General features: G+C 39.0%; 2 protein-coding genes across 7 annotated transcripts in view; both read right to left on the bottom strand.

Moving 5' to 3' along the window:
• AMN1 (antagonist of mitotic exit network 1 homolog) overlaps positions 1-22993 on the bottom strand; it is a 66278-nt gene extending 43285 nt beyond the window's left edge. For 2 of the 6 annotated variants that reach the window (XM_060024555.2, XM_060024551.1), the window contains exons 1-2: positions 22635-22763; positions 20454-20514 (exon numbers count right to left, since the gene is read on the bottom strand). In XM_060024555.2, coding sequence (XP_059880538.1) covers positions 20454-20509 — 56 coding nt within the window. In that variant the 5' untranslated portion in view covers positions 20510-20514; positions 22635-22763. Of the gene's footprint in view, positions 1-20449; positions 20515-22634 lie in introns of all 6 variants that reach the window. The other 4 variants (XM_060024554.1, XM_060024552.1, XM_060024557.1 and 1 more) reach the window with 4 other exon arrangements.
• Positions 9166-9956, bottom strand: LOC132434479 (small ribosomal subunit protein uS8-like). Its single transcript, XM_060026143.1, has one exon. It carries the CDS (start codon positions 9869-9871, stop codon positions 9479-9481), a length of 393 nt encoding a protein of 130 aa, XP_059882126.1. The 5' UTR covers positions 9872-9956; the 3' UTR covers positions 9166-9478.
• Positions 22994-24882: the final 1889 nt, after the last annotated feature.

Consider the following 24882-nt stretch of genomic DNA (forward strand, 5'->3'; position numbering starts at 1 on the left):
TTAATAGTTTTATTTTACTTATTTTTTTTTCTTTCTTTTTTTTCTCCCTTTTCGTCTGAGCTAGTTGGCTGACAGGGTCTTGGTGCTCCGGCCTGGTGTCAGGCCTGAGCCTCTGAGGTGGAAGAGCTGAGTTCAGGACACTGGTCCACCAGAGACCTCATGGCCCCATGTAATATCAATTGGCGAGAGCTCTCCAAGCAATCTCCATCTCAATGCTAAGACCCAGCTCCCCTCAATGGCCAGCAAGCTCCAGTGCTGGACACCGCATGCCAAACAACTAGCAAGACAGGAACACAACCCCACCCATTAGTAGAGAGGCTGCCTAAAATCATAGTAAGTTCACAGACATCCCAAAACACACCACTGGACTCAGCCCTGCCCAACTGAAAGACAAGATCCAGCCCCACCCACCAGAACACAGGCACCAGTCCTGTACACCAGGAAGCCTACACAAGCAACTAAACCAACCTTACCCACTCGGGGCAGACACCAAAAACAATGGAAACTATGAACCTGCAGGCTGTGAAAAGGACATGCCAAACACAATAAGTTAAACAAAATGAGAAGACAGAGAAATATGCAGAGATGAAGAAGCAAGGTAAAAACCCACCAGACCAAACAAATGAACAGGAAATAGGCAGTCTACCTGAAAAAAAATTCAGAGTAATGATAGTAAAGATAATCCAAAATCTTGGAAATAGACTGGAGAAAAAAAGAGGAAACGTTTAACAAGAACCTAGAAGAACTAAAGAGTAAATACACAATGATGAACAACACAATACATGAAATTAAAAACTCTCTAGAAGGAATCAATAGCAGAATAACTGAGGCAGAAGAACAGATAAGTGACCTCGAAGATAAAATAGTGGAAATAACTACCACAGAGCAGAATAAAGAAAAAAGAATGAAGTGAATTGAGGACAGTTTCAGAGACCTCTGGGACAACATTAAACGCACCAACATTCATATTACAGGGGTCCCAGAAGAAGAAGAGAAAAAGAAAGAGTCTGAGAAAACATTTGAAGACATTATAGTTGAAAACTTCCCTAACATGGGAATGGAAATAGTCAAGCCCAGGAAGCACAGAGAGTCCCATACAGGATAAATCCAAGGAGAAACACACCAAGACACCTATTAATCAAACTATCAAAAATTAAATACAAAGAAAAAATATTAAAAGCAGCAGGATAAAGCAAGAAATAACATACAAGGGAACCACCCCCCCATAAGGTTAACCACTAATCTTTCAGCAGAAACTCTGCAAGCCCGAAGGGAGTGGCAGGACATATTTAAAATGATGAAAGGGAAAAACCTACAACCAAGATTACTCTACCCAGCAAGGATCTCATTCAGATTCAATGAAGATATTAAAACCTTTACAGACAAGCAAAACTTAAGAGCATTCAGCACCACCAAACCAGCTTTACAACAAATGCTAAAGGAACTTCTCTAGGCAGGAAACAAAAGAGAAGGAAAAGACCTAGAAACACAAACCAAAAACAATTAAGAAAATGCTAATAGGAACATACATATCAACAATTACCTTAAATGTAAATGGGTTAAATGCTCCAACCAAAAGACACAGACTGGCTGAATGGATACAAAAACAAGACCCATATATATGCTGTCTAAAAGAGACTGACTTCAGACCTAGGGACATATACAGACTGAAAGTGAGGGAATGGAAAAAGATATTCCATGCAAATGGAAATCAAAAGAGAGCTGGAGTAGCAATTCTCATATCAGACAAAATAGACTTAAAGACTATCACAAGAGACAAAGAAGGACACTACAACACTACGTAATGATCAAGGATCAATCCAAGAAGAAGATATAACAATTGTAAATATTTATGCACCCAACACAGGAGTACATAAGGCACATACTAACAGCCATAAACGGGGAAATCAACAGTAACACATTCATAGTAGGGGACTTTAACACCCCACTTTCACCAATGGACAGATCATCCAAAATGAAAATAAATAAGGAAACACAAACTTTAAATGACACATTAAACAAGATGGACTTAATTGATATTTATAGGACATTCCATCCAAAAACAACAGAATCCACTTTCTTCTCAAGTGCTCATGGAACATTCTCCAGGATAGATCATATCTTGGGTCACAAATCAAGCCTTGGCAAATTTAATAAACTTGAAATTGTATCAAGTATCTCTTCCGACCACAACACTATAAGACTAGATATCAATTACAAGAAAAAAACTGTAAAAAATACAAACACATGGAGGCTAAACAATACGCTACTAAATAACCAAGATCACTGAAGAAATCAAAGAGGAAATCAAAAAATACCTAGAAACAAATGACAGTGAAAACATGATGAGTCAAAATCTACAGGATGCAACAAAAGCAGTTCTAAGAGGGAAGTTTATAGCAATACACTCCTACCTAACGAAACAAGAAAAATCTCAAATAAACAACCTAACCTTACACCTAAATCAATTAGAGAAAGAAAAACAAAAAAACCCTAAAGTTAGCAGAAGGAAAGAAATCAAAAAGATCAGATCAGAAATAAATGAAAAAGAAATGAAGAAAACTATAGCAAAGATCAATAAAACTAAAAGCTGATTCTTTGAGAAGATAAACAAAATTGATAAACCATTAGCCAGACTCACCAAAAAAAAAAGGGAGAAGACTCAAATCAACAAAATTAGAAATGAAAAAGGAGAAGTAACAACTGGCACTGTAGAAATCCAAAGAATCATGAGGGATTACTACAAGCAACTAAATAACAATAAAATGGACAACCTGGAAGAAATGGACAAATTCTTAGAAAAGCACAACCTTCCAAGAATGAACCAGGAAGAAATAGAAAATATAAACAGACCAATCACAAGCACTGAAATTGAAGCTGTGATTAAAAATCTTCCAACAGGGCTTCCCTGGTGGCACAGTGGTTGAGAGTCTGCCTGCCGATGCAGGAGACACGGGTTCGTGCCCCGGTCCGGGAAGATCCCACGTGCCGCGGAGCGGCTGGGCCCGTGAGCCATGGCGGCTGAGCCTGCGCGTCCAGAGCCTGTGCTCCGCAACGGGAGAAGCCATAACAGTGAGAGGCCCGCGGACTGCAAAAAAAAAAAAAAAAATCTTCCAACAAACAAAAGCCCAGGACCAGACGGCTTCACAAGCGAATTCTATCAAACATTTAGAGAAGAGCTAACACCTTTCCTTCTCAAACTCTTCCAGAATACAGCAGAGGGAGGAACACTCTCAAACTCATTCTACAAGGCCACCATCACCCTCATACCAAAACCAGACAAAGATGTCACAAAAAAAGAAAACTACAGACCAATATCACTGATGAACATAGATGCAAAAATCCTCAACAAAATACTAGCAAAGAGAATCCAACAGCACACTAAAAGGATCATACACCATGATCAAGTGGGGTTTATCCCAGGAATGCAAGGATTCTTCAATATTTGCACGTCAATCAATGTGATACACCATATTAACAAACTAAAGGATAGAAACCATATGATAATCTCAATAGATGCAGAAAAAGCTTTTTATAAAATTCAACACCCATTTATGATAAAAACTCTCCAGAAAGTAGGCATAGAGAGCACTTACCTCAACGTAATAAAGGCCATATATGACAAACCTAAAGCCAACATTGTTCTCAATGGTGAAAAACTGAAACCATTTCCTCTAAAATCAGGAACAAGACAAGGTTGCCCACTCTCACCACTATTATTCAACATAGTTTTGGAAGTTTTAGCCACAGCAATCAGAGAAGAAAGAGAAGTAAAAGGAATCAAAATTGGAAAAGAAGTAAAACTGTCACTGTTTACAGATGACATGATACTATTCATAGAGAATCCTAAAGAGGCTACCAGAAAACTACTAGAGCTAATCAATGAATCTGGTATAGTAGCAGAATACAAAATTAATGCAGAGAAACCTCTTGCATTCCTATACACTAATGATGAAAAACCTGAAAGAGAAATTAAGGAAACACTCCCATTTACCATTGCAACAAAAAGAATAAAATACCTAGGAATAAACCTACCTAAGGAGACAAAAGACCTGTAAGCAGAAAACTATAAGACACTGATGAAAGAAATTAAAGATGATATAAACAGACGGAGAGATATACCATGTTCTTGGATTGGAAGAATCAACACTGTGAAAATGACTATTCTACCCAAAGCAATCTACAGATTCAACACAATCCCTATCAAACTACCAATGGGATTTTTCACAGAACTAGAACAAAAAATTGCACAATTTGTATGGAAACACAAAAGACCCCGAATAGCGAAAACAATCTTGAGAACGAAAAACGGAGCTGAAGGACTCAGGCTCCCTGGCTTCAAAGTATATTACAAATCTAGAGTAATCAAGACAGGATGGTACTGGCACAAAAACAGAAATATCAATCAATGGAACAGGATAGAAAGCCCAGAGATAAACCCGTGCACATATGGTCACCTTATCTTTGATAAAGGCAGCAAGAGTACACAATGGAGAAAAGACAGCCTCTTCAATAAGTGGTGCTGGGAAAACTGGACAGCTACATGTAAAAGAATGAAATTAGAACACTCCCTAACACCATACACAAAAATAAACTCGAAATGGATTAAAGACCTAAATGCCAGACAGTATAAAACTCTCAGTGGAAAACATAGGCAGAACATTCTTTGACATAAATCACAGCAAGATCTTGTTTGATCCACCTCCTACAGTAATGTAAATAAAACCAAAAAGAAACAAATGGGACCTAATGAAACTTCAAAGCTTTTGCACAGCAAAGGAAACCATAAACAAGACGAAAAGACAGTCCTCAGAATGGGAGAAAATATTTGCAAATGAAGCAATGGACAAAGGATTAATCTCCAAAATATACAAGCAGCTCATGCAGCTCAATATCAAAACAATGAACAACCCAATCCAAAAATGGGCAGAAGATCTAAATAGACATTTCTCCAATGAAGATATACAGATTGCCAACAAACACATGAAAGGATGCTCAACCTCACTAATCATTAGAGAAACGTAAATCAAAACTACAATGAGGTATCACCTCACACAGGTAGAATGGTCGTCATCAAAAAATTTACAAACAATAAATGCTGGAAACGGTGTGGAGAAAAGCGAACCCTCTTGCACTGTTGGTGGGAATGTAAATTGATACAGCCACTATTGAGAACAGTATGGAGGTTCCTTAAAAAACTAAAAATAGAACTACCATATGACCCAGCAATCCCACTACTGGGCATATACCCTGAGAAAACCATAATTGAAAAAGAGTCATGTACCACAATGTTCATTGCAGCACTATTTACAATAGCCAGGACATGGAAGCAACCTAAGTGTCCACTGACAGATGAATAGATAAAGAAGATATGGCACATATATACAATGGAATATTACTCAGCCATGAAAAGAAAGGAAATTGAGTTATTTGTAGTGAGGTGGATGGACCTAGAGTGTGTCATACAGAGTGAAGTAAGTCAGAAAGAGAAAAACAAATACCATATGCTAACACATATATGTGGAATCTAAAAAAAAAAAAAAATTGGTTCTGAAGAACCTAGGGGCAGGACAGGAATAAAGCAGATGTAGAGAATGGACTTGAGGACATGGAGAGGGGGAAGGGTAAGCTGGGATGAAGTGAGAGAGTAGCACTGACATATATACACTACCAAATGTAAAACAGATAGTGGGAAGCAGCTTCATTGCACGGGGGGAGATCAGCTCGGTGATTTGTGACCACGTAGAGGGGTGGGAGGGAGACGCAAGAGGGAGGGGTATGGGGATATATGTATACATATAGCTCTTTCACTTTGTTATACAGCAGAAACTAACACAACATTGTAAAGCAATTATACTCCAATAAAGATATTTTTAAAAAGTAACAAAAAAATAAATTTAAAAAATAACAAAAATAAAAATCCCCTTGTCCCTCCTGCAGTTGACCACTGTGAGTAGCAGATGATCGGAAAAAAGTGAAATCATTTACACTGGTATGGGGCACACCAATTTTATGATCATAAGGGATGGCAATAACTCCAGAACCTGGGGAGGGAACACTTTAGACCCTGGGAAGTAAGTACTTAAGGAAGGGGAGGAATTAATGCTTCCTTCCACCTCTAGATCCAGCATTGCACCTTGGCAAAACAATTATATGGTCCACCTGAGGCAAGCAGCCGCTGCAGCTGACAATCTGACCTACTGTTGGATTTCTCATCATTGTCTTTGTGCTATGATAACTGAATAATTCATGTAAATGTGGAAGGCCTTGCACTATTCTGCTTTGCCTAGCCTCTCTTCATAAGGGTATAAAAACATGGACCAGCACAACTTGTTTCAATATGACAAATACAAATGCATGTTTTCCTTGATGTCCAAGTGATCTTGAGCTACGTGTTAACAATCAAGGCTGCAACTACTCAGTGACACTTTCCCATGTGATATATGGAAAACAATGTCATGGTGATCCAAATCAAGTTTAACAATAAATCCAAACTAGAGTGACCTGTGTCTCTTGGTTTTATATGCTTGTCTATAGAGAACAGGCCACGGAATATCTCTCAGTTGGGTTTCTTTCTTGGCCCATCTATTATATATGTCCCTGTAATTACAGATAACAGCACCAAAGATTAACAGGTAAACTTAAATTTCCTTGTGCAGGCCATAATGGAGAATATCCTGGGCTTACACTACATCTTGGATTTCTGAAATAAGACCTACTGGTCTCCCCTGGGATTTAGTCACAGTTGCCTGACTCTGGGACTCTGGAGTCATAGCTGAAGTCAATATTGCCAGTTGGCCTCATCCTCCTTTTGGGAGCGATATTAATAGCTTTAGTTGATTGCTGTATGACACAAATTGAATATATTTGGTCCTAGCCTCTGCTGATTAAATGAATCAGTGTGATGAAGAAGCGTCATACTCATGTGATAATTTGTCAGAAGCCAAGGTGGTAGGACCAAAAGGTGAAATGTTGGGAAAGGCAGTTCTCTACAGGTTTTTCATGGCCTTACCTTTCTTGCTGGGAATGACAAGATTATAAGGCCCTGACACTCTATCTGGGCCACTCTCAGGGTTGTGTTTACAATGAGCAACACTGTGAGATAATGTCTCCCTCCAGAACAAAGAGGTTGCTTACTGCTTGCTATAAAATGCAGAGTCCCCAGATTCAGAGTCTGTCTCCTGTAACACAACCTGCCCTTTGTGTAGGTATCCAGCTTGGCCTTCTGTGTTGCTGGCGTGTGTCTTGGAGGTCAAGGGGAAGTGACATAAACATGCTAATGCTCATGCTGCTTGTTGTGCAATGAATAATAAAGTCCTTAGGGTCTCTGACCCAAGACCCAAGCCTTTAGTCTTCTACCAGCATTCGCAAAACAAGACCAAGCTAAAAACATTTTAGCTTGAAGAAGAGAAAAATCAAATTCCACAATCACTCCTCTTACATTTTCCTTTATACAGATTTCAGTTATATTTTAAATGTTTTCTTCTTTCCATGATAATACCCTTTTTTCTCCCCCCTCCCTCTTTTTTTTTTTTTTTTTGCGGTACGCGGGCCTCTCACTGTTGCAGAGCACAGGCTCCGGACGTGCAGGCTCAGCGGCCATGGCTCATGGGCCCAGCCGCTCTGTGGCATGTGGGATCTTCCCAGACCGGGGCACGAACCCGTGTCCCCTGCATCGGCAGGCGGACTCTCAACTACTGCGCCACCAGGGAAGACCCCCAACTCCCTCTTCCTCTCAGTCTTTTTCATTTTGTTCTTGGTCTCTTCTCTGAGCTCAGGCTGTGCAATGTGTTCCACAGAATAAAGGGTTTCCCCTTTCTGTTCCAGTTCCCTACAGCAGCACTAGCAGAGAGCCGGGACAGAAACAAATTAAATATTTCTTAATATGCTGCTATGAGAACTATTAAATGGCTCACAAAGACCATCCAAAAAGCCTGTTGGTCAAACAAAGCAAGTTTATTAAATTCGCTGCAGTGAGGGTTTAACAGGGTTTTGATAGTGTCTTAATAGGGGAAAGGTAGGGAAGAGTACATTCAGGATTTGGGGGTGAAAGCTCAAGTAGTTTAAGAGGGTTCTCCCCCTCCAAGATGGGGAATGGGATAGGATTAGGCAAAATTTGTGATGTAATGGTTTAAGAATGATGGACATGGGGTCTTGAATAATCTATCCTGATAAATATAATGTTCGCCCTAACAATCAAAATGTTCACCTTAAAAACCAAATGTTTATTTAGATAAACTGCAGAAATTTCCTGGAGCAAAAAGTTATATTGACATAAGCAATCTTAGTTCTCAATCCCAAAGGTTAACATAGGTGGTCTCAGTTCTCAAGACAAAAATGAAAAGTGGTCAGCTAAAACTAAACAAATCTTCAAAAGCTGTAAAAAAAAAAAAAGGGTATGGGTGTGGGAGGAGAAATAGATATCTCACCCAATATGAACTGCTCTAAATTTTATAGTTAAAAGAAACAACTTATTGATATTTAGCCAATCAATTATACAGTAAATTAATCTAACAAAGAAATGAATTCAGGCAAAATGGCCTGCTTCTAATGTAAGTGTTGCATAAAATTTGGTCTTTGGCCTCCTTTTCTTCTCTCTATATCCTCTTCCTCAAACTTAACCATGGCTTCACCTACTATCTATAAGTTTACTCCTAATCTTAGACTTACTCCTTGATATCTCTTTCAAATTAAAAATTATATTTTTCCAAGGAAGACACACAGATGACCAATACATGAAAAGATGCTCAATATCACTAATCATCAGAAAAATGCAAATCAAAATCACAATGAGATGTCACCTCACACCTGTCAGAATGACTATTATCAAAAAGACAACAAATAACAAGTGTTGGCAAGGATGTGGAGAAATGGGAATCCTTGTGCATTGGGAATGTAAATAGGTGTAGGTGCTATGGAAAACAGTATAAAGGTTCCTCAGAAAATTAAAAATAGAACTACCGTATGATCCAGCAATTCCACTTTTCGGTATTTATCCAAAGAATATGAAAACACTAATTTGAAAAGATATCTGCACTCCCATGTTCACTGCAACGTTATTTACAGTAGCCAAAATATGGAAATAACCTAAGTGTCCATCAATGGATGAATGTATAAAGAAGATGTGGTATATATACTGTGGAATATTATTCAGCCATAAAAAAGAATGAAATCTTGCCATTTGCAACAACATGGATGGACCTAGAGAGCATTATGCTAAGTGAAATAAGTCAGACAGAGAAAGACAGATACCATATGACTTCTCTTATCTGTGAAGTCTAAGAACAAAAACGAAAAAACCCCAAACAAAAGTTCATAGCTACAGAAAACAGATTGGTGGTTCTCAGAGGTGGGGGGTGGGAGAAATGGGTTAATTGTTCGGGTTTTTTTAGATTAAATAAATTGAATTAAAAAAATTTTGTTTGTTTGTTTGTTTTTGTCCTCTGAGGCATTTTATTTGCACGTATGTATTACATCCCTAGAAAAAGAATCCAAGGATTTTCCCTCCTGTGTGTTTTCGTCTTGCTTCTTCATGGTCCATGACGCCAGCTGAGGTTGTCAGTACAATGAAACCAAACTGACGGGACGGGAGCAGGTTATTCTGCCATTTTTCTAGATCTTTGAGTTGCACATCAAACCTGGGGCTGATCACTCCACACTTATTTATCCTGCCTGTGAGGTTCACAACAATTTTCCCAGCCCTGTGATCATCGATGATTTCAAATTCGCCAACGTAACCATGCTTCATCATCACAGTGAGAAACCTGACAATGACTTTGGAGCATGGCCTAATAAGAACCTGGCGTTTGCCTCTCTTTTCGGCATTGTTGATACTCTTGAGAGCATCAGCCAGGGCATTCATGTGCACCATTATGGTGGCATGGAAAGATGGTGGAAAGAAAAGCTGGATTAAAAATGTTTTAAATTATATTCCTAACTGCCTATTTCAACTGGATGTTCTGATTAATTTTCCTGAAAAGATACTTACTCCTCCACAATTATCTAACGATATCACCATCCTCCTGGTCAATGAAGCTAAAAACTTTACAGTAATTTTTTTCTTTTCTTTTTTTTTTTTTTTGCGATATGCGGGCCTCTCACTGTTGTGGCCTCTCCCGTTGCGGAGCACAGGCTCCGGACGCACAGGCTCAGCGGCCATGGCTCACGGGCCAGCCGTTCCACGGCATGTGGGATCTTCCCGGACCAGGGCACGAACCCGCGTCCCCTGCATCGGCAGGCGGACTCTCAACCACTGCGCCACCAGGGAAGCCCTACAGTAATTTTTAATTTTTGCCTTTCCTTGCTCCCCTTATTCAAAATTGTTCACCATATCACAGATCCAGAGGATTCTCCAAGGCAGTGCTACTCAAAGTGTTGGTTCAGTGAAGAGGTTAAGAACTTATGCAAGGATGTAAACCAACCAGTTTTCCGTCACGGAGAAGTCCCATTCCTGTGGACTTAACAGTGCACTTAGTAAAACAGTTGACTGCTATTCTGAACCAAGCTTGTTACCAAAGTAACAGAAACCCAAGGTAACCCAGAAACAGCTTGCTGAACAACTGCCAGCCTGACCATATCTCATCCCAAAAAAGGTTAGAAAATATTATCCTAAATGTGGACCTTTACATGGGAGACAACACTTTAGTATGACAATGAAGGTCATATGGTCATCTTTTTGCTTTAATTCCAATTTTTGGATAATTTTTCTTAATATATTCTTGTTTCCTCTTTTTTCACTAAGCACTATGTTTTCAAGTTCCATCCATGTGAATATATACACATTTACTCTTTACTTTTCTAATAGCTGCATAACATTCCATGGCACCTCTCCCAGTGATGGACATTCCAATTCTCTTTTACCAGAATGAATTCTGCAAGAACATCTTCACATATGTCTCCTAGTTTGGGCTCTCCTTACTCTTTTCCAAAATTTTAAAACAGTTTCCTGTCTTCTTACTCTTAACTGCTCCCTAATTCAACTCTCCCTCTGCTCCCAGCAGTTCCAAAACCTTTGATAGCTTCCCATGTTACAGAATTAAACACTTATTTCATTGTGGTGGCCAAGGTTCTGATCCTAATTATCTGGCTTTATGTCTTACTATTACACTATTCATATTGTATTCTCCAGCCAAATAGAAATACTATTTTCTGGTCTTCTCATATATTTCTAACTTTCCTGTTCATCAAGCTTTTGCTCTTATTATTATACTCTTTTTTTTTAAATTAAATTTATTTTTGGCTGCATTGGGTCTTCGTTGCTGCACGTGGGCTTTCTCTAGTTGTGGCGAGCAGGGGCTACTCTTCGTTGCGGTGTGCGGGCTTCTCATTGCGGTGGCTTCTCTTGTTGCAGAGCATGGGCTCTAGGTGCATAGGCTTCAGTAGTTGTGGCATGCAGGCTCAGTAGTTGTGGCTTGTGGGCTCTAGAGCACAGGCTCAGTAGTTGTGGCACAGAGGCTTAGTTGCTCCACAGCATATGAGATCTTCCCGGACCAGGGATCGAACTCGTGTCCCCTGCATTGGCAGGCAGATTCTCAACCACTGTGCCACCAGGGAAATTCCTATACTCCCTCTTGAACGCATTTCCTCCCATTTGTAAATCCAGCTTTTGTGGTATTATTATACCTAGATTATATTTATTCATATACTTGTCTTGTGCTAGTCCCATAAGACTATATCTATTTTATGCTAGTTATTTCCAACAGTCATCAGCATAGTGCTTCATATGCCACATGTCCTCTTTATATACATGCTTAACTGAATAGTAACTCCTAAAAATAAGGAACTGTGGGTACAAAGAGACAAAAGACTTGATTCTGGCCCCAGGAGTTCATAGGATCATTTGCATGGAACCCTCACAGAGCCTTAGAATAGAGATTGGAACTAAGAGTAGGAATTAAGCTAGGCCTTAGGAAAAAAGGTCAGGTCTTAGGTAACATATTCCTTGTTACAGTGCTTTCCATGGTAGGAATGATATAACATTAATAACTAACATAAATGAATACTTACTATGTGCCAAGCACTGTTTTATGGAATTTACATGTACTGGCTTTTAATCTTCACAGCAGTTCAGTAAGGTAGGTAATAATATCATCATCTTCCATTTACAGAGGAGAAAACTGAATCCCAGATAAGTTGAAACATTTGCTCAAGATTGTATAACTAGTAAATGGTAGGTGTATGTATAGAACCCATGTAGTCTGTTTTCCTAACTTGCACCCTTAACTTACTCTGTCTTTACTAACAGAAAGGATATTCTGTTTGGATAAGGTGTAAAAGTTTCACCAAGAACTAAAGTAAAGATACTTTTCTCAGGACTCTACACAAGTCTGAGAATCAACAAAGGAGAATCAACAGATTTCCCTTTTATGAAAATTGACTGTGGACCAAGAGCCAGAAGTTTATGAGATATAATGCAAATGTCAAATCCTACTGTTTTAGAAGGCACTCAGTAGATTATAGTGATTGTTCTCCTTAGCCTTAACTTTTTTACATGGGAATAATAATGGACTGAAAGCTCCTGGAGAGAAGCAATTGCCATTATAACTGCAATTTTCAGCACAATTTCTGGTGTGAAATAACTAATAATAACAATAACTAACGTTTAGTAGTGTTTATTATTTGCTAGTGTTAAAGTAAAATAAAATGGAGACCAAGCTTGGAAATCCTCCAAGCAAACAAAACCAATTAGGCTGCATAAGTTAAACTTAATCTATTGATAGCTTATTTCATGAACTTAAGCAAAAGGAAACATTACTTCTTGTATATGCCTCTGATAACAATAAGCAGAACTTAAATCATCTTCTAAAATAGTATAAGATAAACACTTTTAACCAGTCTCCTGTCATCTGTAAACTCCCAGTGTAACAACCAATCATCGTAAATGTTAAACAACTTCCTCATTCTCACTTTAAAAACCATCCTGTAACTACATGCCTCTGAGCTTCTAACCACTTTCAGTTTGAAGTCTCTCTGTTCACAAATAGCTTATTTGTCACTCAATAAAATATTCGTATCAAATAAATCTCTCTGAATTTTCTTTTGACAGTTTTTGGTGTCAGAAGTGGGACCTACAGAAGATCCCTGATTAGTCAAGAGGCTGGTGAGTAAACAAGTGCCAGTACTCATGGAGCCCATTATGCTCACTGTTTTCTCACTGACCAAGAAGTTTCACAGTACACCTCTCCTGAATCCAAGCTTCACTCCCTTTCGTGTTGAGCTCTCCAATTTTACTGAGCAACTATTGTTGAAACTTTTTGATAAGTCACCCTATTCTGTTCAAAAAGGGGCGGGAGTGTAATTCCCTGTGTTTCAGAACAGCTGTTCAAAAACAGGACCCCTCAGAGTTAAGATGTCCTGGAGAATCTAAGGTGAAGATGGGTTCCACCTGGTCCAAATCACAGACCAGGATCTTGTGCCTTTTGGAAAAATGGGTGAACTTTATAAAGGATGACTGGAATTGCAGTGGCCACTTTGGGGAACCTTTAATTTAGATAAGATAGTCCACCTTAGGGACACCCTTAAAAAGAGAATATTCCAAATTTCTCAGAAACGATGGTAGGCAAAAGCTTCTAAAAGACAAAATGACTCCAAAAACAGCTTCTCTAAAAGAATCCTTACAGCACACAGAAAAAAATTTACCAAAAAAATTTTGGTAAAAAGCTCTAGCCATCAGCAGGTAACCTTAATTTATTACATCTGCCAGAAATAATTTGGATCCAGCTATTCTTTTGAGTTTTATATTACTGTACCTGACACATGGTTAAAATTTAAAAATGAAAGTTATACAATCTCTGTTTGTGTCTGTCTATATATTTATGTATACACGAATTCATGTATGGTCTGTGATATTTTTTAAAGAGCTCTATTTAATCTGCTTAAAGGAAAATAAGCACTTATATAAATTAAGTGCTCTTAAAACTCTCAGAAATATAGAAACTAATCCAAATGCTTTTCAAGTTGGTGTGATCTGGAATGATATTTGGTAAATAAAAGCTACTTTAAATGTGTTGGTTTAATAAAATAGGGTTGTCAACATTAAATATAATGCAAATATACAAACATTTCTACCCAGGTTTACTAGTAAAATAAGCTCATGCTATCTCTATATTATAAAATTTGGCAGCAAGAAAAACAATATAAGATGATGATTAGCTGTTTAATGTTTAATCCAAGCATATTTACTAAAAACAAGTAAATTAAATAGAGGTAAGATAAAAGTTTATACTAAGCTAACTTAAATGATGGATATTCATTATCTATTATATCCTATCTAGATCATTTCCAAATAAGATAATATACTGAAACATTAATTGCTAAACATAAATTTATCATAAGTTTTTGGCTTCTTAATTTTTACAGATAAAAGCTACTTGGGGTTATAATAAACATGTCTTTTGCCAGATTAAAAAACCGTACTATCGAAAATATGAACAGGTCAATTATGAATGTGAATGAAGTTGAATCAGCAACTTAAAAACCTCCCAAAAGTTCAGGACCAGATGGCTTTACAGGTGAATTCTACCAAACATTTAGAAAAAAGTTAGCACCTGTCCTTCTCAAATTATTCCAAAAAATTGCAGAATGAGGAATGCTTCCAAACTCATTCTGTGAGGCCAGCATCACTCTGATACTCAAACCAGACAAAGATATCACAAAGAAAAGAAGATTACAGGCCAATATCACTGATGAACATAAACACAAAAATCATCAACAAAATATTAGCAAGCTGGGCTTCCCTGGTGGCTCAGTGTTGAGAGTCCACCTGCTGATGCAGGGGACACGGGTTCGTGCCCCGGTCCAGGAGGATCCCACATGCCACGGAGCAGCTGGGCCCGTGAGCCATGGCCGCTGAGCCTGCATGTCCAGAGCCTGTGCTCCACAATGGGAGAGGCCACAACAGTGAGAGGCCCGTGTACCGCAAAAAAAAAAAAAAAAATTAGCAAGCTGAATTCAGCAGTACATGAAAAGGGTCATACACTATGATCAATGCGGATTTAACCCAGGGATGGGATTGAACCAATCTCATCCTTGAATGTTTCAATATCCACAAAGCAATTAATGTGATACGCCACATTAACAAATTGAAGAAGAAAATCATATCATCTCAATAGATGCAGAAAAAGCTTTTGACAAAATCCAACAACGATTTATGACAAAAAACTCTCAACAAAGTGGGTACAGAGGAAATATACCTCAACATAATAAAGGCCATATATGACAAGCCCACATCTAACATCATACTCAACAGTGAAAAGCTGAAGGCATCTCCTCTAAGATAAGAAACAAGACAAGGATGCTCACTCTTACCACTTCTATAGTATTGGAAGTCCTAGCCACAGCAATCAGACAAGAAAAAGAAATAAAAGGAATCCAAATCAGAAAGGAGGAAGTAAAACCATCACTGTTTGCAGATGACATGATACTACACATAGAAAATCCAAAAGACACTGTCCAAAATCCTACCATAATTCATCAATGAATTCAGTAAGGTTGCAAGATACAAATAAATATACAGAAATCTGTTGCATTTCTGTATACTAACAATGAACTATCAGACAGAGAAATTAAGAAAACAATCCCATTTACAACTCATCAAAAAGAATAAAATACCTAGGAATAAATATAACTAAGGGGGTAAAAGATCTGTACTCAGAAAACTATAAGGCACTGATGAAAGAAATTGGAGACGACACAAATAGATGGAAAGATACAGTGTGTTCATGAATTGAAAGAATTAAAAATGTTAAAATGACCATACTACTCAAGGCAATCTACAGATTCAGTGCAATCCCTATCAAAATACCAATGGCATTCTTCACAGAACTAGAAAAAATAATCTTAAATTTTGTATGGAAACACAAAAGACCCTCCTATATCCAAAATAATCTTGAGTAAGAAGGTCACAGATGGAGGTATCATGCTTCCTGATTTCAAACTATACTACAAAGCTACAGAAATCAGAAGAGTATGATACTGGCACAAAAACAGAAGTATAGATTAATGGAACAGAATAGACAGCCCAGAAATATACATTTCTGGTCAATTAATCTATGACAAAGGAGGCAAGAATATACAATGGGGAAAAGACAGTCTCTCCAGTAAGTGTTCCTGGGAAAACTGGAAGCTACATGTAAAGGAATGAAATTAGAACATTTTCTCACACCATACATAAAAATCAACTCAAAATGGATTAGAGGGGCTTCCCTGGTAGCACAGTGGTTAAGAATCTGCCTGCCAATGCAGGGGACACAGGTTCGAGCCCTGGTCCAGGAAGCTCCCACATGCTGTGAAGCAACTAAGCCTGTGCACCACAACTACTAAGCCTGTGCTCTAGAGCCCGCAAGCCACAACTACTGAAGCCTGTCCACCTAGAGCCTGTGCTCTGCAACAAGAGAAGCCACCGCAATGAGAAGCTCGTGGCGCCACAATGAAGAGTAGCCCCCACTCACCACAATTAGAGAAAGCCCGTGCCCAGCAACGAAGACCCAATGCAACAACAACAAAAAATGGATTAGCGACTTGAACATAAGACCTGAAACCATAAAATTCCTGGAAGAAAACATAGGCAGTATGCTCTCTGACATTGGTCTTAGCAATATTTTAGGGTACGTCTCCTCAGGCAAGGAAAACAAAAGCAAAAATAAACAAGTGGGACTATATACATAAAAAAAAAAGTACTAAAAAAAAGTACTAAAAAGCTTTTGCACAGCAAAGGAAACAATCAACAAAAGAAAAAGGCCATCTACTGAATATAAAGATATTTGCAAACAGTATATCTGATATGGGGTTAATATCCAAAATATACAAAGAACTCACACAATTCAACATTAAAAAAAACAAACAACTCGATTAAAAAATGAGCAGTGGAACTGAATAGATATTTTTCCAAAGAAGACACACAGACAGCCAACAGGTACATGAAAAGATGTTCAATATCACTAATCATCAGGGAAATGCAAATCAAAACCACAGAGATATCACTTCACACCTGTCAGAATGGCTATTATCAAAAAACAACAAATAACAAGTGTAGGCAAGGATGTGGAGAAAAGGGAACCCTTGTGCACTGTCGGTGAGAATGTAAATTGGTGCAGCCACTATGCAAAACAGTATGGAGATTCCTTAAGAAATTAAAAATAGAACTACCATATGATCCAGCAATTCCACTGCTGGGTAATTATCCACAGAAAACAAAAACACTAATTCAAAAAGATATATGCACCCCTATGTTTACTGCAGCATTACTTACAATAGCCAAGACATGGACGCGACCTAAGCACCCATCAACAGATGAATGGATAAAGAAGACATGATATATATTTTAAAATGGAATATTACTCAGCCATTAAAAAGAATGAAATCTAGCCATTTGCACAATATGGATGGACCTACAGGGCATTATCCTAAGTGAAGTAAGTCAGACAGAGAAAGACAAACACTGTATGATTTCACTTATATGTGGAATCTAAAAAACAAAACTGAACAAACAAAACAGAAATAGTTACAGATACACAGAACAAAGAGCTGGTTGCCAGAGGGGAGGGGATGGGGGGCAGAAAAAACATAGGTGAGGAAGATTAAGAGGTACAAAACTTCCAGCAGCAAAATAAATGAGTCATGGGTATGAAATGTACAGTGTGGCGAATATAGTCAACAACTATATAATATCTTTATATGGTGACACTGTAACTAGATTTATCATGGTTATCATTTTGAAATGTATAGAAATACTGAATCACTATGTTGTGTAACAGTAACTAACATAGTGTTGTAGATTAATTATACTTCAAAAACAAACAGCAAACAAATTCATAGAAAAAGAGATCAGATTTGTGGTTACCAGAGGCAGGGGGAATTGGATGAAGGCAGTCAAAAGCTACAAACTTCCAGTTATAAGATAAATAAGTACTAGGGATATAATGCACAACATGATAAATATAATTAACCCTGCTGTATGTTACATATGAAAGCTGTTATGAGAATAATTTCTAAGAGTTATCATAAGAAAAAACCCCTTTTTTCTATTTCTTTAATTTTGTATCTGTATAAAACAATAGATGTTCACTAAACTTATTGTGTATGTAAGTCATTATGCTGTATATTTCAGACTTACACAGTGCTGTATGTCAATTATAGCTCCACAAAACTGTAAGAAAAAATTGTACTGTGAGAAAACGTCTCCAAAAAATATAATTTTTAGTAATTATGTATTCATGAATTTGCTAATCTACTATAGGATGCTGCTATTATGACAGTTCACAACTGCATGCTTCCTAGTTTTCACTGGAAAATAAATGTTAATAAAGGTTAAAATTTATAATCAATATATAAAAAAATACTAGAAACAAGAAAGAAAGAAAACAACTTTGTCTATAAAGTATGAGAGGAAAATGGGATGTAATTTTAGAAGAAGAGCATGCAAAGAATATAGGTTGTATTTTTGTTATGGAAAAAAGAAAGTAATTTCGTACAGAAATTTGTAAAGTAAAATTACTGTTCATTCCAGAATGAGAAAGAGAAAAGGAATAACACAAACTCTAAATGGATATAGAAAGTGCTTGTTTAGAAATTTTATGTTGGAAGGTCAAAGTTAGCTAAAATTATTTATAAGGGTTTTAAAAAATGAGCTCAATAATAAACTGAAACAAACTAGAACGTTTTTACCCTCTGTATTAAAAGCACAAAGTTTCTTAAATTATTGGTCTGCTCTTAATAAAATACAGTAAGTCCCCTACATATGAACCCTCAAGTTGCAAACTTTCAAAGATGCGAACGTGCATTCGCATGTCCAATCACATAAGTTAGTTCACGTGTCTGGCATACATAGTCACATGTGTGCATCCTCTACAAGGGTTGTGTTTTTGCGTACTTCACTGTACAGTACTGTATAGAGTACAGTAGTACAGCATCTTTATTTCAAGCTCAGGATGTCTGGAAGTAAGCGTAAAAGCAGCAGTATACAGCCGATTGTGTTAGTTGGGTACCTAGGCTAACTTTGTTGGACTTATGAACAAATTGGACTTACAAACGCGTTCTCGGAACAGAACTTGTTTGTATGTAGGAGACTTACTGTATTATAAAAGGTTTTTCTTTACCTTTTGTGTAAACTGTCTAGGAACTAAAGATTCTGTGTCTTAGCAAAATAATTTCTTGTGCTTCATGTTACCTAACTACTTAGGAAAACTGAATCTTTACAACATTACAAGAGGTAAGGTTTTTTTGGTTTTGTTTTGTCTTTTAGAACTATGTGACTTTCTGTATTTGCTTTTGAAATCTTTTAGTTGTCACTTTGGCTGAATAGGTAACTAAGTTTTGCTTCACAGTAAAGCATTTACAATCAACTACAGGCCAAAATGCTTTGTCTTTATGGAGATTCATGGAAAGGACCCTGACAAGTACTCTGGAATACAGGTTTCTGATAACTTTAAGCTCATACCACTAAACTGAGTAAGAACTTCTAGAACTCTAATGGAGAAACTGCTTAACTCATAAAACTGCTAACCCAAGATCAAGCAAAACAAGGATTAATTACATGGGACCAAATGAACTGATGAAAATAATTATAACTTTTATGACTTTGTTTGAAACACTGTCAGTTCTTCAATGCTTGTTTTCCAGATTTAAAGAACGCTTTTTTCCTCTCCTTCTAAGCTATCTAAACTTAAAACAATTTGGTAAAGTATACTTTTAAAAGCAAAAATGAAACATTTACTTTTTCTCCTTACCTGATCCCTTCAGAATTAAAACAAACAAATTACAAAAAAAAAAAAAAAAACCCTTACTGAGTATTCTTATTTTCATGGCAATATAGATATTTGCATAAATTCAATAAGAATCTGTTCTCTTTGTAACGGGACACAACTGGACAAGTCCTTGGCTTGCCTTCTTAGCATAAAGAGGCTTTTAAAGATCTAACCTGAGTTTACTTATTAAGACAGTTTTAAGGATCTAAAGTTGACTTTATGGAGCCAATAAAGCCCCTTGGATATTACCAAAGCTTTGACTGGAGTATCGTATTTGAGAATGTGCATAAAATCACTGTTCCTGCTGCACTTATGTAAATAACAAGCCAAGTTTAAAAAGACTAGACTTATTTTACAAACAAATTACTTATGATTATCTTTGGTAAAAATGAGGTGACTACAGAGAGAAAAATTATGTTTAAACAGAAAACTTTGGCATAATCATAATCAAATTCGAGTCCTGTTTATTGTCTTTGAGGTTTTGTATCTAACTGTAAACTGGACTGGGTCCTGAACTCTTCTAGTTTTCTCCAACATCTGGCTATGACTCTCCAAACTAATATTTTCAATTTTCTCCTACCCTTCTGACTTGAAATAAAAACTAAAACTGTCCTTTTCCTCAAACCCTACAAGCTAAAGCTATCAGTCTTGATATAGACTTCAGAGAAGTCACAACAGATCATGTATAGACAAGACAACCTTCATACCTACTTCTGTGTAGGCCACTCAGAGCTCAGCAGAACACCTGATGACATCATCAAAGACATTCAAACTGCAAACAAGGAAAATCTGTCAGTTTGAAACTGCCACCTTCATTCCACCTTCATCTAAAAATCCGAGCTCAATTCCAAAAATTTTCTCGACGGGCTGCTCTCTAGACTCAACAACTACATTTATAATTTGTTCCAACTAATCTTTAATCTTCGCCTTTTTTTGTTTCCATAGAAATGCTTCTTATTGAATACTTGATTGCTCACACCATATAGAAACCTACTTAGATGGAAGCTTACCTATAGCACCGCTTCCTAAAATAAGACATCCTCATGTTCATCCCATCCTAAGTAATCATGACATAGTTCAGTACTATAAGGCACTAATGCAATATTGAAAGGCTTATTTCCACAGGTCCATAAAGCTTTCTGTGATCTGCTTCCAAAGAAGACAATGTGCCCCATATATTAGAACCCAGAGACCCAGTTTATTGGAAAAGACACCAACAAAAGACTGCACTTAAACTTCATTGGGAGAGACCTTATCCTCTGCAAAATCTCTACAGTTACAGCAAGAATTTGTAAATTCTTTAGCCAGTTATTTTAGACAACTGCATAGCCTTAGACACCCTAACCACCCAAGACAGAAATGCATGTACTGTAACTGGTAAAAAAAAAAATGTTGTTTCTATGTTAATATATCAAAAAGATCTTAAAGATCAGATGCCAGTCTTTAATCAAATAGGCAACACTTCTTCCCTTGATTATTTAGTTGGTTAAATCATGGCTCCTGGGACTCTCTGCTCTGGAGAATCTTTCAATCCTTGACTACTATTCCCCTCATAGTCATTATATTAACCTCCCTAGTGCCTTGTATCCTCTCAAGAGTTTAAATGTCTTTCAGCGACTACTCACACATCATATGTTATCCATCAGGATTAGACAACTGGAAGAACTCAATGATCCCACTGACCGTATTCAGGGTGACTATGTAACTGCCGGTAACAGCAACTACATGACCATCCATGCCAAGGACTACATCAAAGGGGTAGTGAGAGTAACACCATATTGGTTCACACTCTCAGCTGGTCGAGAGAAAGACCAAAAGTCGGAGACTTTTTAAATAAAATAAATGGAGACCAGGCTTGAAAATCCCCCAAGCTGACCAAGGCAGTTAGACCGCATAAGCGAAACCAAATCTAGTTTATATCATGAACGTAAGTGACACTTAACAGGTTATTCCTTGTAAATGCCTCTAATAATCAACGTAAATTGTCTTCTTAAAATAGCGTAAGATAATCACTTTTAACCAATCCCCTGCTGTCTGTAAACTCCCAACGTAATAACCATTGTAAAGGTTAAACAACTTCCTCGCGCTCACTTTATAAGCCAGCCTGTAACTACATGCCTCTGTGCTTCTGGTTTCTCCCTCAATAAAATATTCATATCAAGTAAAAAAATTTATTTTAATTAATTAATCCTTTTAATTAGGAGGTTAATCCTTTTAATACTAGGTGTTAATCTAGCTGTTAAGTAATAAGGAGGTTAATCCTTTTAATACTAGGTAGCCTTCTAAGGATTTAAATATGTTAAGTTTATTGCTCACTACAACGCCATGAGATAGGTACTGTTATTATACTAATTTTGTAGATCAAGAACTAGGGCCCAGAGAGGTGAAATTACTCTCCTATAGTCACACAACTGGAGAATAATAGCAAAACCGGGAGCTGAACCCAGCAAGCACAATCAAGGATTTGAGCGCTATGTCAAAGAATCAATATTTATCCCTGTTACAGTAACTGGGTGGAACTTTGCTGAAGGCTTTTGAGAGCCCCATCCAGTGTTTTGTTTTTTGTTTTGTTTTGTTTTACCAAGGCTTTCAGCTCCCGTCAGAGACAGCCCGCTGCCAGGAACCGCCCGGGCGTGGAGCTGTCAAGGCTGACTGATAGGACATCTATCGGGGGCCAGAGGGGCAAGCCTGCCGGGCAGCCCCCTGGTACGACGGTCCTCAGCGAGGAGAAGACAAAATCAGCGACCCAGGTCTAGAAACAGCCGCGGGGCCTCCTCGGTGAGAGGCAAGAAGGGGGCGGGGAAGGGAAGCCGCGCGGGGCGGCGGGCGCAGGCGGCGGGCGCGGGCGGCGCCGGGGCGGGGCGACAGGGAGGCGGGCCGGGGCGGACTCACAGATCCAGGAGCTGACTGACCCGCTGCTGGCTCGGCATCGCGGCCGCCCTCGGAAGCCTCTTCCGCGGTCCCGGGGCCGTCGAAATCCAGCCAGAGACCGTCTGTCAACTCCTGCCCCGACAAGACGCGTAGGCCCTTGTGACGTCGCCCGCCTCTTCCGGTGACCAGGCGCGGGCGCGCTGGCGACTGCCGAGCCCCTTTGGGGCGGAGCCCGGCGCCGTGCGCCGGAGCGGCGGCGGGATAAAATGGAAAGGAACCTTACTCTCAGAGAAGCGCTGCGGCAGTTGTCGTTCTGCAGACCTGCGGCCGGACTCCGACGCTTTCCCGAGTCGGCCAGCCCCGCGCGCGACCTAGCCCGGTACCCCTGGAGCCGCGCGTGGCTGCGAGGTCGCTGCTCTTACTACAGGGGTGCGTTTGATGCTGGGCCGAGCATCTGGCGATGCACACCAGGGACCCCCTTGGATACAGACTCCGTGACCGTCAGAGAGTTTTAGCGGATCCGAGAGTGACTGCCGTTTACCGAGCACTTTGTGTAAGAAAGCACGCACTGAGCTGAGTGCTTTCAGTAATTAACCATATTCTTTTTAATCCTGTGAAGTCGGAATTATTTAGCTTATTTTACAGATGAGGACATTACGTGCCTACAAAAAAGCTCAGTAAGCATTTCATCACGGAGACAGGGGCTTGTGTTTAAATCAGAAGGGTTTCTAAAGAAGAGGGACCTTTCCCCAGGTGGAATTGTCTCTCCTTGGTTATGCTGCAGAGTACTTGCTACTTTTTGGTGCTTTTTCATTCTTCCTTGTAGATTAACTTGTTGTTTATATGTCTTCCTTTTGTAAGCTTTTGAAAGTTGGAACCCAGTCTTGTTCATCTCTTCAGGATGCTTGCTTATTCAATCAGCACGCATTTACCAAGCACTGAAGGAGGGCAGGGATTGTGCTGGGTGCTGAGGCTTCAGTGGTGAACCCTTGAACCAGACAAGTAAAAAGACAATCAGAACAACTGTTAAATACTAAGATGGAGTTAGTTCTGCCGGAACACCCATGGAAGGGTCGGGGGAGCAGGTTGAGAGAAAAACGTGGCCTGTTAGGGACTGCAAATAGTTCAGGATGGCTACAGTGGAGAGTGGTGAGGTGCGTGTAGAGGAGGGAACAGGCAAACTTCTTCTATAAGGGGGCAGAAAATAAATATTTTAGGTTTTGTGGGACATCCCTTGTTGCTGAACCGAACTGGGCTCCGCGTGTCCTACCTGAAGCCAAGCTGATCTACTGACAACTGGGTTGTGGTGAGGGAAAGTACAGGGCGCCAAGCAAGATGAACAGGCAGCTGATGATCAAAAGACTGGAACTCACCTGATGGCTTTCAGGCAAGAGTTTTTAAAGGCAACACTACAGGTGAGGGTGGCAGGGTGCATGATCAGCTCACGGACATTTTTCTGATTGGTTGGTAGTGAGGTAACAGGGTGATGTTTGGGGAATATTAATTATCATCCTTTGGTTCCATCCAGTCTGGGGGGTCTGTGTGCTTGTGGTCAACGTGTGTTCAACATCCTCTACCTGGTTGGGGATCTTAGTTTCTGCAGAACAACTCAAAGGTATGCATCAGATTGTTATCTATATCCCTTCAGGAGAGCTAGGAGTTCTGTGGCTATTGTGCTAATCATTAACTGCTTGAGTCTGCTCTGGAACTCATGGAAGGCCAAGCAAGAAGCAGGGGATATGAGAAGTTTGTACCCAGGAAGGCCTCACAGGGTCCTGCTTTGTTTCAGTCCCACTTTTCTTTGATACTCCTCAATCCTGAGGGGAACAGGGGCGGGACAAGAAAGGGAATAAGTTTTGGACAAGAGAGGTTAATCATAAACTTGGCAGGGAAACTCGGTTTTAGGAGGACTGGGTTTCATCCTTGACCTTAGGAGGTCACAGCTGCTCACCTTGTAGCTCAAAAGCAGCCATAGACCATATGAATGGCAGGGGTGGGGGAGGTGTGTTCCAATAAAACTTTATGGATGCTGAGGTTTGAATTTCATGTAGTTGTCAGTGTTATGAAATATTCATCTTCTGATTTTTTTCAACCATTAAAAAATGTAAAAACCTTACATTGAAAACTGTACAAAAACAGGCAGCAGCCTGGGTTGGATGGCTGTGGTGGCTTGCCTTCCGATCTAGAAAGCTAAAATGGGGGCATGATGGCCTGTGTTACGTTAAACAGTTTAGGCTTTGTCTGAAGTACTTTGTGCAGAGTCATAGAT

This window comes from Delphinus delphis, chromosome 11 (genome assembly GCF_949987515.2).
Source record: "Delphinus delphis chromosome 11, mDelDel1.2, whole genome shotgun sequence".
Classification (NCBI taxonomy): Eukaryota; Metazoa; Chordata; class Mammalia; order Artiodactyla; family Delphinidae; genus Delphinus; species Delphinus delphis.